The following is a 12,308-nucleotide window of genomic DNA, read 5'->3' as shown; positions in this document are numbered from 1 at the left end:
GGCCACTTTCTAAAGCCAAATGTACCCGCCTTGGGTTCTAGCCTGTACGGCTAGAAAATCTCTAACTCTCTCCTTGGTGGTAACAAACCTCCCTGTCAATATAATAATGACGGTACCTCGTAGCTTTATTCCTACCCTGCCTGGGTTACGGAAACTAGTACACAGTTTGTAGAAAATACCTTACTTGTATTCTTCCAAAAGGGTCACAATAATCCCACATAAATATGTCTCCCCGAACGGGGTCTAAACGCAGACTAAAACAAAATAATATTTTATCACGCAACTGTTCATATGGGTGGACCTTCGCTTGGCCCAGCCAATCAGCTACATCCCCATTCAAACCCAATTCTACCTCTTAGATTTATCTTTTAATGACTCCCAAACCAGGAAGTACTAAAAATAGAACTTGGTTTAAAGCTTACTTATTGCGACACCTCTAACTTAACAACGAGAATTTAACCTGTCTTTTGAAATTATACTATAAGCAAAGGTAATTAAGAAAATGAAAACAGGTCATTTATCTGAAAGTAAAAGAAACAGGGGGTGGAACCCCAACTCTTAGTTAAGAACAAACCATGTTATATAATGGCCTTAGTTTGCTGCCTGATGTTCTGAAGTTCGTCTCTTACTATTAAAACTAAGAAAAAGCCATAGGCTTTTTCCTGATTGTAATTCGAACATAATTCATAATAAAGAACGAGCTCTAGCCTATATTACATTAAAGAACGATCTGTCGCCTATAGTAACTGAAGTATTAAAAGGAATCATTATATAGAGGATTACATTAAAGAACGAACTGGATGTACAGTAAAGAACGAACTTCATTATATTAAAATACATTAAAGGAAGACTATAGTTAATAGTGAATTATAATAAAGAATGATCTTCAGGCTTTTCTAACTGAAAAGTTTAATATTTTTACATTAAAAGACGATCATTGGAATAAAAACCATTGCATACATTGGACATAGTTAGCTACTTGATTGTTTGAGGTTCGTCTCTTACTATTTCAAAGAAGAAAAAGCTGTAGGCTTTTTCCTGTTTGTAATCAGGTTTACATTCGGTCCTGCATTACTAGCAACCTAACATACTTAGAATCTTGATTTTCTGAGGCTCGTCTCTTACTACTCAAACTAAAAAAAAGCCGTAGTCTTTTTCCTGTTTGAAATTTGCTGCGTTACTTCCGGGTTTCAGCGGTAGTACATTAAAGAACGAACATTAGTTCATAGCAACTGAATCCGGGTTGCAGCGGTAGTTCTTTCAACCGGGTTGCATCTTAAACTTTCTGTCATTTGGCTTTAACAGTAAAGGAAATATATTGGCTTGAAAATCAAGAAAAGTGGCAGCTACTACAGTATTCTGCCCAAACGGCATTTTTTTCTTCTTTTCCACAGCTTGACACTGGAATGTCGTAGAGAGTTGTTCAATGGCTCATTATAAAGGAAATTACTAGATCTAGAGCTATTTGTAATTTAATTTGTCCTTGTCCAAAACTTCTATTTAGCAAACTTACCGTCCTTTGACTTGAATAACAGAGAAAATATATTAGCTTGAAAATCAAGAAATCTGACTTCGACCACGATATTCTCCACAAACGGCATCTTTTTTTCTTTCCACTTTTTCTTCCTCCTGAGATAGATGGGCACTAGAAAATCATAAAGAGCTATGTAACAGCTCATATCAAAAAAAATTGCTATATCTAGTGCCTTTTGTATTAAAAAAAACCGTCTTGAAGGTTTTATAGAGGATTGTATAAAATCTGCCAAAAAGATAGATTATTTAAGTGAAGTTTATTATATATCGGAGAACATTATTTTTATACTGAGATAACCAAATAAGTTTCTAGTAGCAAAAAACTTTTTGCACGGTGGCTTGACGTCATTTCAATATTACAATGAGATTTTTAATTTGACGTCATTGTATTTGTAACATGTGACGTCATTTTAACTTTATATATATTAGATTCCTAAGGCTTTGATATCATTAATTTATTTAATTTTACAAATTGTTTAATAAAATGGGCGATGCTTATAAAACAGACTTTACTCACCCCAATAGATTTGGCTATTTTGCCCCTTTGAGACCATCCTCTTGTGCCCAATGGTTTGTAGATGGGGCCCAATATATGGCTGCTGTAGCTGATGTAATAGAAACTGCCCAAGAAGAAATATTCATCACTGATTGGTGGCTGAGTCCTGAAGTATATTTAAAACGACCAATTGTTGAAGGTCATCAATGGCGGCTAGATTTTCTTCTGAAGAAAAAAGCGGAGCAAGGTGTTAACATTTATATCTTGCTTTATAAAGACGTTAAACATAGTATCAATATCAATAGCTATTATAGTAAGCAGACTTTGGTGAGGTGCCATCCAAATATCAAGATTCTCCGTCATCCCGATTACTTCAAAACAGGCATTTTTTTTTCATCGCATCATGAAAAGTTAGTGATCATTAACCAGTCTTGGGCATTTTTAGGAGGAATTGACTTGTGTTATGGAAGATGGGACGACTACAAGCATAGGCTGACTGATCTTGGTAGTGTAAGCATACACTTGAACAGATCCTTTCGTAAGCCATCGAAATCTAACTATCACCCAAAGAATCTGACGAGTTTGGCAAAATCAACACAGGAGGTTGCTCTCTGGCAAACAGTGACAACTCTGGAAAAGAGGATGACATGTTGTTACAAAGCCAAATCCAAGTAAAAAGTAATGATAAAGAAAAGGCGAAGAGTGGAGGTCAGAAGAAAATACGGAAAAGCGATGCCAACGAAAACAGGTTAAGAGCCGTTGGCTCTGCAAAATATTGGATAGGAAAAGACTATACTAATTTCCTTGTGAAACGTTTTAGCAAACTTGATGAACCTTTCGAAGACTTAATTGACAGAATGACAACCCCAAGAATGCCTTGGCATGATGTTGGTGTAGCTGTTGGAGTTAAGGTAGCCAGGGATGCTGCAAGTCATTTTATTGAAAGGTGGAATTTTGTCAAGACTTCGAAAGCGAAGAAAAACCTCAAATATCCCTTTTTAATACCAAAAAGTGACGGTGATCTCAAAGACAATATTCCATCTTGGATGACCCACCATTCAACTATCAAGTGCCTAGTAATTCGAAGTGCTTCCCTTTGGAGCACCGGTGTTAGGCCAGAGGAAAGTATTCATCAAGCGTACTGTTCTGCCATTAAGAATTCAAGACATTACATTTATATAGAAAATCAATTTTTCATTTCACTAGCCACTGAAGATAGTCTTGTATTAAATAAAATATCACAGACTCTGCTTGAACGTATTTTGAGAGCTCATAGGGAAGGCAGTCGTTTTCGTGTCTATGTTGTGATGCCACTTTTGCCTGCTTTTGAAGGCGAGATCAAACAAAACACTGCCCTTTTGGCTGTCTGTCACTGGAATTATTTTTTCATTTGTCGAGGATCCAAATCTTTAATAGGAAAACTAAGAGAGGCACATATTAACCCTTGTGAATACATCACCTTCTTTGGTCTTAGGAATCATTCAAATCTGAACGGAAAACTGGTCACCGAGCTAATTTATGTACATAGTAAACTAATGATCGCCGATGACAACACTGTTATTTGTGGTTCTGCCAACATTAACGACAGAAGTTTAATGGGCAAAAGAGACTCAGAAATCGCCGTTATTTTCCAAGACATGGACTTTGAGCCCTCGTTAATGGACGGAAAGCTGTACGATTGCGGTCGCTTTGCTGGCTCTCTGAGGAAGTATCTTTTTCGAGAGCACTTAGGGCTTTTAGGACAAACTGACCCTTTTGATTTATACGACCCTGTCTGTGATGCTTTCTGTAAAGGTGTTTTGGATAAAAGCTGCATCTTTAAATACCAAAATTTATGAAGAGGTTTTTAACTGCTTACCAGCAGATCGAACCAGGACATTCTCAGAGCTTAAAAGATATCAAAGTCTAGTTGCGCTGAGTATACGAAACCCAGAGGAGGCAGAGGAAAAACTCAAAAAAGTGAAGGGTAATTTAGTTCTATTTAGTCGCCGCCTTTATTTTTCCTCTGCAATGAAAACCTATTGCCAGCTGCTGGTACCATAGAATTCTTTATGCCGTCATATTTATGGACATAAGATGGTTTGCCGAAACAGGCTCAAGTATTGTGTCCAGTGTTGTCAAAATTGATCTTCAGTAAGATACTGGTGGATTTCAAATAGCACAGCTTAAACGAGCCCTCTCACGACATTCTAGGACCACTGTGTATACGATCACTATAGGAAAAAGAAAAAACAAATAAAGACGCATATGTGATCTTTCTTCTGGCAAAAAATACTAAATTCCACATTTTTGCAGATAAAAGCTTGAAGCCTAAACAGCAATGTCTTTGATACGCTGAAACTGATGTTGTGATTTTCATTAAAACTCTATGACTATTGGGGGGTGTTTTCTCCTTTTTTCAAAAATACGGCAAATTTTCCAAAGCTCGTAGCTTTTGATGAGTAAGTTTAAACTTGATGAAACTTAAACATTTAGAATTAACATAAAAATCCAATTCTTTTGATGTATCAGGTGATAATAAAATTCCGTTTTTTAGAGTTTCGGTTACTATTGAGACCGAGTCGGTCTTGCTATACAGTTTGTTAACAAGAACTGTCTGATTACAAATTGGAAAAATCCTATGGCTTTTTCTAAATTTGAATAGTAAGAGACGACCTGGCTACAACCTACGATCATGACATCATTGATCAATCTGTAACATGGTCAGCATAAAAATTTGATTCCTTTGATGTATCAAAATTCCATTTTTTGAAGTTTCGGTTACTATTGAGACGAGTCACTCTTACTATACAGTTCGTTACCATGAACTTCTTGATTATTTCACAAATCAAGTATCTTTGAAAAGACCGCAGTATGAAAAAACATCAAAAATGTTGTTTTTAGTACAAAACTGGTGTTAGATATTACGACATGACTTTTATTCCGTCATATATGGTTATTAGTATACAATCGGTAGAATATTCGTTCTTTGTTATAGTCAAAAATTAAAACTAATTTTTAAATTTTCAGGTATTTTTCTATTTTAAATCACAAGATTAAAATTATTGCTCAGATACCATAAATGTTTTTGCAGTTTATAATTTTATCGATTCTGAACTAAAACAAAAATAAAATAAAAATAGATTTTTCAATTTTTACGTATCGTCATTCATTGAGTCAAATATGGTTATTAGTACAGAATCGGCGCTAAATCTTACGTCAAGTTACTTATTACTTCATATATGGTTATGATTGCTTAAAAAATCAAATATCTTTAATAATACTGTAATATGAAAAGAAATCAAAAATGCAGTTTTTTTGTACAAAGTGATTCCATTTTTTTTTAGATTGGAAAAGGCACTTGAACGTTTAATTTCTGTTCAAATAAGCCCTCTCGCTAAATTCTAGGATATGTGGGTCGAGTTTTTAAGTTTCTACGAGAACTCCTTTTATACACAGCGCCTTGGTCAGAAAAAAATAATACATTTTGCCCACTAAATTCTTTTCTTAGTCAGCACTATTGTGCTGCCTATTATTAGTTTAAAAAAATTGTCCCCCCCCCCCCAAAAAAAAAAATATCTTAAAAGAAAAGCAAAGAATTTATATTTAAAAAATATAATTGTTTTTACTTTAATAAGTTTAATGAATTAAATAATATTAACATTTTGATTACTAAACATCAGTATATGTATATTAAACTGACAATGCACATTCATTTGTATTTTTTTCAGTAAGTGTACATTATGTTCTGGCTTTGGAAAGGCATAAGGATTTTGAGCCCTGCTCAAGTTAATTTCTGGTCGCTTTGATTTTGACTCGCTTATTTATTGTAATTTTTGTTCTTTTTGGGTTTCATTTATTTATCGATGCCGATTTGTGGTAGTTTCAAGCTTGGTAGACTATTTTATTTTATTTTTGCTCATTTTTGGTTTAGTGGAGTTCTTTTCTTTTCTCTGAAAAACTTATTTTGTGGAATTTTTTTTTAGTTAATTTATGTTAGTTTTATATTAACATAGTCTTTTCAGGGAAAAAGAAAATAATAGTTTAAATATTTTTGTTTTTTTAAGACTTTATAGTTTGGCCTGCTATTTGTATGCCGGAGAAAAATTTTCAGCAATTTTTAACAACATACACCCTTTTAAAAATCTGGACACAAATATTAGTGTTTAATTTAGTTTCATACCTGCTCTAGTTGACCTGAAATAGAAAACTTGATACCATTCGCAAAAAAATCTGTTTACTTTCTTTGATAGCTTGGATACATTTACGCTATTTTGATTTGGTTAAATTTTAAGAGCAGAAGTAGCCACGGAAGTTTGAACATAATACCCTCAGTCTGGGATGCCAAATGGACACTTTTAGTGCCTTTTGGACAATTTTTAACTCTGAAGGACACCGGGACAATATTGGATAAAAAAGGCAGCTTTTTGAAATAAAAGACACTTTTTGGACATTTTTCCAAATCAAAAATTAAATGTCTTTATTTTCTTCTTTCTTTTACTTTCTTTTAATTTGTACTTTACTTTTAAGCTTTGGTAACGGCTTGGGTATTTTTCTTAGATGTTTTTGTGCCCTGCGCAAGCACCATTTATCAACCGAATAGGACCTAAAGTCTTAAACAATGTGGTATGCTAGAACTATCAAATCCATCTTTTTCTTCTATTCTACGGTTGACGTTTGTCAACAAGTCGGTCAACTTCAAGGATTTACCTACTGCTGGTGGTAAAGTCACCAAGGCCACTGAGAAGGCATGAAAGAGGAAGTGAATGGCCATTCCCTGCTGGCACGTTCCGCGTAAATCCCTTTGGCGTGTAGCCGTGTGCATATGGCTGACATTATAAGCCTTCTGAAGCCTATTACTGATTCTAAGTGGGAGCAAAGGGGTAGCTAAGCCTGGAAATTTTCACGGCGCTGGTGGGCATCCAGGCAATGAGACTTGACTCTCCAGCCCAAGGCGGAATAAGAAGTCCGCTAGCGCACCACAAGGTGGTGAAGGGGTGTAAACATCACCGAGCTCCACACCGAGCAAGGTGATGGCCAACCCGCTTTGGGTGACCGCAAGACTGGGGACCTTGTGATGTACCTTATCCCCAAGAAACGCTCAATAATGATGACAAATATGATGATTAAAAGTTTGGCTACGGCACCCCCGGTATTATGCAATACGACGAGAATGGTGTTCTCGTCAAAAAGTATGCTACCTACCTTCCTATCAAGAAAACAAGGCCTCAACATCGGTTGCTGGAATTTGAGCTCGATTAAATGTTATTGACACAATCTTTTGTAGCTGATGAATAGTATATTTATAACTTTGATAATCTGTGTGTTTCTGAAACGAGACTAAATGGACATAACATCTTCACCCTTGAAAACTCGGCTGGGAAGGCGGTCTCTTTTTTAACTCGGGACCATTAGATGGATCTGTCCGGGCAAGAGTAGGTATCCTGTTGTCCCCCAAAAGCAATCACTGGGCTCATCGAATATGAGCCTGTGTCTGAGAGAATTGTACGGGCAAGAATTATAGGTCGCACGAACAATCTGACTATCCTTAGCGTTTACGCCCCAATAAGAGATGCCACTGAACAGCAAAAAGATCAGTTTTTCGGTGACCTGCAGACAGTCATTGATAAGAGTCCCCGGAAAGATATCCTCCTAATTGGAGGCGACTTCAATGAATCGGCAGAAAGCTGAATAACTTGGAACAGGTGATCGGCAAGCACGGCCTCGGAGACCGGTGCAGAAATGGAAACGGGCTTTTGCTGTTTGCAATGCAGAACAACCTCGCTGTGGCTAACACCTGGTTTAGGCACAAATCGTGTCTTACGTATGCACGAAAATTTCATGATGGAAGATTAAAGGCCCAAATAGATTATCTCCTTGTACCCCCATGATAGAAATTCATGGTGTTGGACTCAAGAGTGTGCAGAGGTGCTGACACGGAATCACAAAATGGATCTGACCACTTCTTGCTGAAGACAAGGCTAAAGTACAGACTTAGCTCAAGGAAAGCTACTATGCCGAACCAGAAAATAGACGTGTTGAAGCTGAAAGTTGATGAGTACCGAGTAGATTTTGTCCTTGAACTCTCAAACCGATTAGTTGCCCTTCAAGATGACACCAAGGAAGCAACCCCGACTTATCAGTGCCCCAACTGCCCCAAGATACAAATTGCGAAAAAATAAAGCAAAATCAAGGACCACATCAATAAAGCTGACTCAAACATACTTGGGTTTGTCACGTATAAAACCAAGGAATGAATCTCAGACGAGACACTCAAACTCTTCCAAGGAAACAGAAATGACTAACAAGAAATCTGCCACATACAAAGTAATACGACAAGAATGCCAAAAATCGGGAAGAGCTGACAAAAAAACCTACAGGTCTAATGTTCCCAGTGATATGGAAAGAGCCGCATAACGGAACGATGCACGAAAACTCTATCAGATACTTGGAGAATGCACCGGGAAGAAGAAGCAAACTACCATCCTCTCACTTAAGGTGAAAGATGGGAAAATACTCACAAGCAGCGAGGAGCATATCGAAAGATGGCGTACTCAATTCCAAGAGCTATCGAGACCAGAACACAATAGTAATCGAAAGCAACCACTTACTGCACTGCAGAACCTCCCATATAACCATACTTATGAAATGTATGTACGGACCCACCCTCCAGGGATGAAGTAATTAAGGCGATCCAAGTTTTGAGAAACCATAAAAGTCCAGGTATATTTGGAATTCCTGCAGAGCTACTGAAAGCTCTGTAGGTGGTGAAATTGGTGATGAATAAACTTCACAGTGATAACTGAAGGCTGGGACAATGAATACGTCCTAGATGACTGGAACACCACAATAATTGTCGCTATCTTCAAAAAAGGAGACCTAATGAACTGCAAAATCTACCAAGGTATATCCCTTATCCGCATCGCTGCCAAGCTGTTCGTAGTTATACCTTTAAATAGATGCAGAGACACCCGAAACAAACGAACGGGACTTAACCAAGCAGGATTCAGGCCGGGCATGGGTTGCTGTGACCAGATTTTTAGCCTGTGACAACTCCTTGAAAACCGGTTTAAACACCAGCAGGAAACAATCCAAATCTTCATAGACTTCATTACCGCGTTTGATTCGCTCCATCGTGATGCAATATGGAAAGCAATTAGAGAGGACGGTGTGCCTGAGAAAATAATCAATCTGCTCAAGGCATACTATGCTGGAACAAATGCCCGGTTAAAAGTCGATGGTGATCTTTCAGATCTGGTCCAGATCGAGGAAGGTGTACGTCAAGGCTATTTCCTTTGACCATCTTTGTTCAACCTCGTCATGTATTGGATCCTCAGCGTCATGGACAAGTATAAATGCGTTGCAATGAGTCCGTCCTTCTCCGTCACAGATCTTGACTATGCTGACGATGTGGACAGGCTTGCTGAATCTATTGCAGAAGCCCAGGCTATGATAAATGACATAGCAGTCAAGGAACTCTCGACTGGTCTCCAAATAAGCCTACCAAAAACAAAATACATGCGAACAGATGGGATGGATGAAACCCCTTTTTCCCTAAATGGTAATCAGATAGAGGACGTCCAGTCGTTCAAATACCTCGGATTGATAGTAAACATTGCCGTCAAATCTTCAGAAGAAATCCAGAACCACGTATCGTCAGAATGTAGTGTGTTCCCTCCACTACGGAAGCGATGAAGAAAAGCGAAATATTGCCAAATACAAAGCCCTAAGTTTATGAAACTATAGTTCGCTTTGTCCTCCTCTAAGGATGTGAAACATGGTCACCTGAAGGAACTAAAACGTTGAGCTTGAATATATTCAACCAAAAACCCTGTGCTATGTCCTTGGTATCCACCTCTCAGAAAGAATGTCGAATGAAGAAGTAAGGAGAAGATGTGGGGATCGCCCACTTGTCTCTGACATTGTTAAGCACAGGAGACTGAGATGGTTTGGCCACACAATGCGCAGACCGGATGACCATATAAGCAAAATATTTCTCAAATATCTACCACTTCCGGCATGGAAGAAGAGGGCAAGAGGCTTAAAGAAGACCTGGCTTGCAATAGTTAAGTCGGATGTGGAGCCAATCGGAGGATTCCGAAAACACGGTCGTCGCTGGGATCGCCAGTGGCTTGAAATGGTGGAGCCTGCCACTCTTGAGCGAAACCTATGGAAGGAGACAAGTTGTCATCTGCTGGGCGCCACGATGAGTCTGGTTACGGCTTGAACGTGCAACAAGTACAAATAAGCACAAAGTCGTTATTATACTGCTGTCATAGAAAGAAAGGAGTTTCGCAGACAAGCTGTGTTGCGGCTCAATTTTATTTATAGCCGCTAGCGAATATTTCTGTTTTATATTTCATGTTTTAAGCTGTGATTTTTTGTCTAACGCTTGTTGTCAGTTTCAACAGAGTATAACTCAAGCGAATTTACTTCAATTGGCCTTGTCTTCTCACTTCTTTAGTTCTCGAAAACGTCATCATTTCTCCGGGCTACTTCTAAATGTTCAGAAAACGATAAGATGGAGGAATTGTTTAAGGATTTTAGCCCCTTGATTAACCAGTTGAATGATTGGCTAAGGAGATTGACGTATTTTGTTGAATTCTAAAACCACTCAGATTAAAATATAAATTTCATTGCTATAGCCGTTCGAACTGTGTCGCAACCGAAAAAACTTAATAGCTACCGAATATAAACGATTCGCATCTTTTTCGCAAAACTTATAAGAATGCCGAAGTGAAAATGAATCTCTATGATTGGTTCTTTACTTTTCGAATAAGATAGGTAGCCGTATTGATAATCGATATATAATTTTGCTCTGTTGACATTCTAATGACGAGTTTTTTACGCCATATCTTCAAATTGAACTAGTACTAAACTTAATTTATTGGTAGCGTTAATGACATAGATGGAAATACTTGCAGAACTCATGCAGGTAACAGACCGAAAGGTAGCGGAACAAAGAAGGACAAATTTCACAGATTTCTTGGCACTTTTTTCACAGGCTGTGAAAATTCATAGCGGCAACCCTGTATATTGGCTAGTTTTCTAGAGGGACACTAAAAGTGTCCATTTTTGACTGATTTGGACACTTTTGTCCTTAAAAGGTTTGGTAACCTTATTGTGAATTAGCATTAACACAGTTCATCTTGTTTTAACTTTGGGCAAATTTTTGTTTTTAAACATAATGGGCAAATGGGAGGGTGGGGGTGGGAGGAGGATTAGTTGTCCTCCAATCACTTTCCACTGTTAAAAAGGTCATTAGCCATTCCAATTTCCAATCGAATGAGCCCTTTTCCAAGTTTCTACGACAACTCCTTCTATATGAAGTGCCCTGGTCTTGTGCCCCGGTTATAAAAATGGGACTGCAATAAGTACTATATTTGAAACATGGATGGCTGCAGGGTTGGTGGGAGGGTGGGGGGTTAATCGGTGACTATATAGTAATTATGAGGTAACCAAAAGAAAGGAAAGTATAAGGGTTGTTTTTTTTTCACTCATCAATGTGCTAAGGATCTTACATCTTTTGTCAGAAAACGCTTAAAAGTGAAATCTTTGAACTAAGATCTTACATCTTTTGTCGTTTTATGCAAACATCTTTCATCATTCTGCTCTGATCAGCGGTCTGAGAACAATATTGAGTATATCATCACAGTTCTTTTATCATTGTTCTATATGGCAGAACAGTGGCGGTTTTCAGACTTTTTGCTAACATCAATGAGCTGTAAGATCTTAGAACAAAGATGAGTTAAAAAAACAATAATCTTTTCAGAAAGATGTAAGATCTTAGATACAAGATATTAGTGCTAAAAAACAGGCCTATAGTAGAAACAAACAATGAAAAAAAATGTATGTGTCGAGGGGGTATTTTCCGCCGGGGGGCGGGGGTATTTTCCGATGGTATTTTCAGCGAGGGTGCTTTTCGCGTAGGGTATTTTCCGCGGGGGTACTTTCCGTGGCGTATTTTTCGCAAAAGTATTTTCAGCGGGAGAGCACTTTCTGTTTTTTTCCGCGGGTTAATTTTCTGGGGGGTAAACACTTAAAACCTTAGAATCAGCATGAAAAACCAATAATGTGTCAATTGTAGTCAAAATTACTTTTTAATTTAAGTTTAAATTTGCTTGTTTAATTTAGTTCTTGTTTGTTTTAAGTTTTAATGTATCCCCATATTTATAGGTTGAATTTTTTCTATTTAATTTACATATCTAGAAACCGCAAAAAATATTTGTTTTTAAATATTATTAATGAATTGCTAAGATTAATGACTTAATGAAAAACTGCTACTGGTATTTACCGTTCA

At 37.5% G+C, this 12,308-nt stretch overlaps 2 protein-coding genes across 2 annotated transcripts in view; both read left to right on the top strand.

The window, feature by feature from the left end:
* Positions 1 to 12,308, top strand: part of Ankle2 (ankyrin repeat and LEM domain-containing protein 2) — a 220,264-nt gene that overhangs the window by 90,286 nt on the left and 117,670 nt on the right. The gene's annotated exons all lie outside the window — the stretch shown is intronic.
* Positions 2,018 to 4,104, top strand: LOC148955848 (phospholipase D1-like). Its single transcript, XM_089105102.1, is given in 4 exon segments — positions 2,018 to 2,567; positions 2,600 to 3,828; positions 3,830 to 4,018; positions 4,021 to 4,104. Coding segments are annotated over 4 exon segments (2,052 nt in total).

Source organism: Artemia sp. Qi Xiang Cuo, chromosome 2, assembly GCF_049724085.1.
Source record: "Artemia sp. Qi Xiang Cuo chromosome 2, ASM4972408v1, whole genome shotgun sequence".
NCBI lineage: Eukaryota > Metazoa > Arthropoda > Branchiopoda > Anostraca > Artemiidae > Artemia > Artemia sp. Qi Xiang Cuo.
Note: the sequence above shows the minus strand (reverse complement) of the source record. Positions and strands in the feature narration are given on the sequence as shown.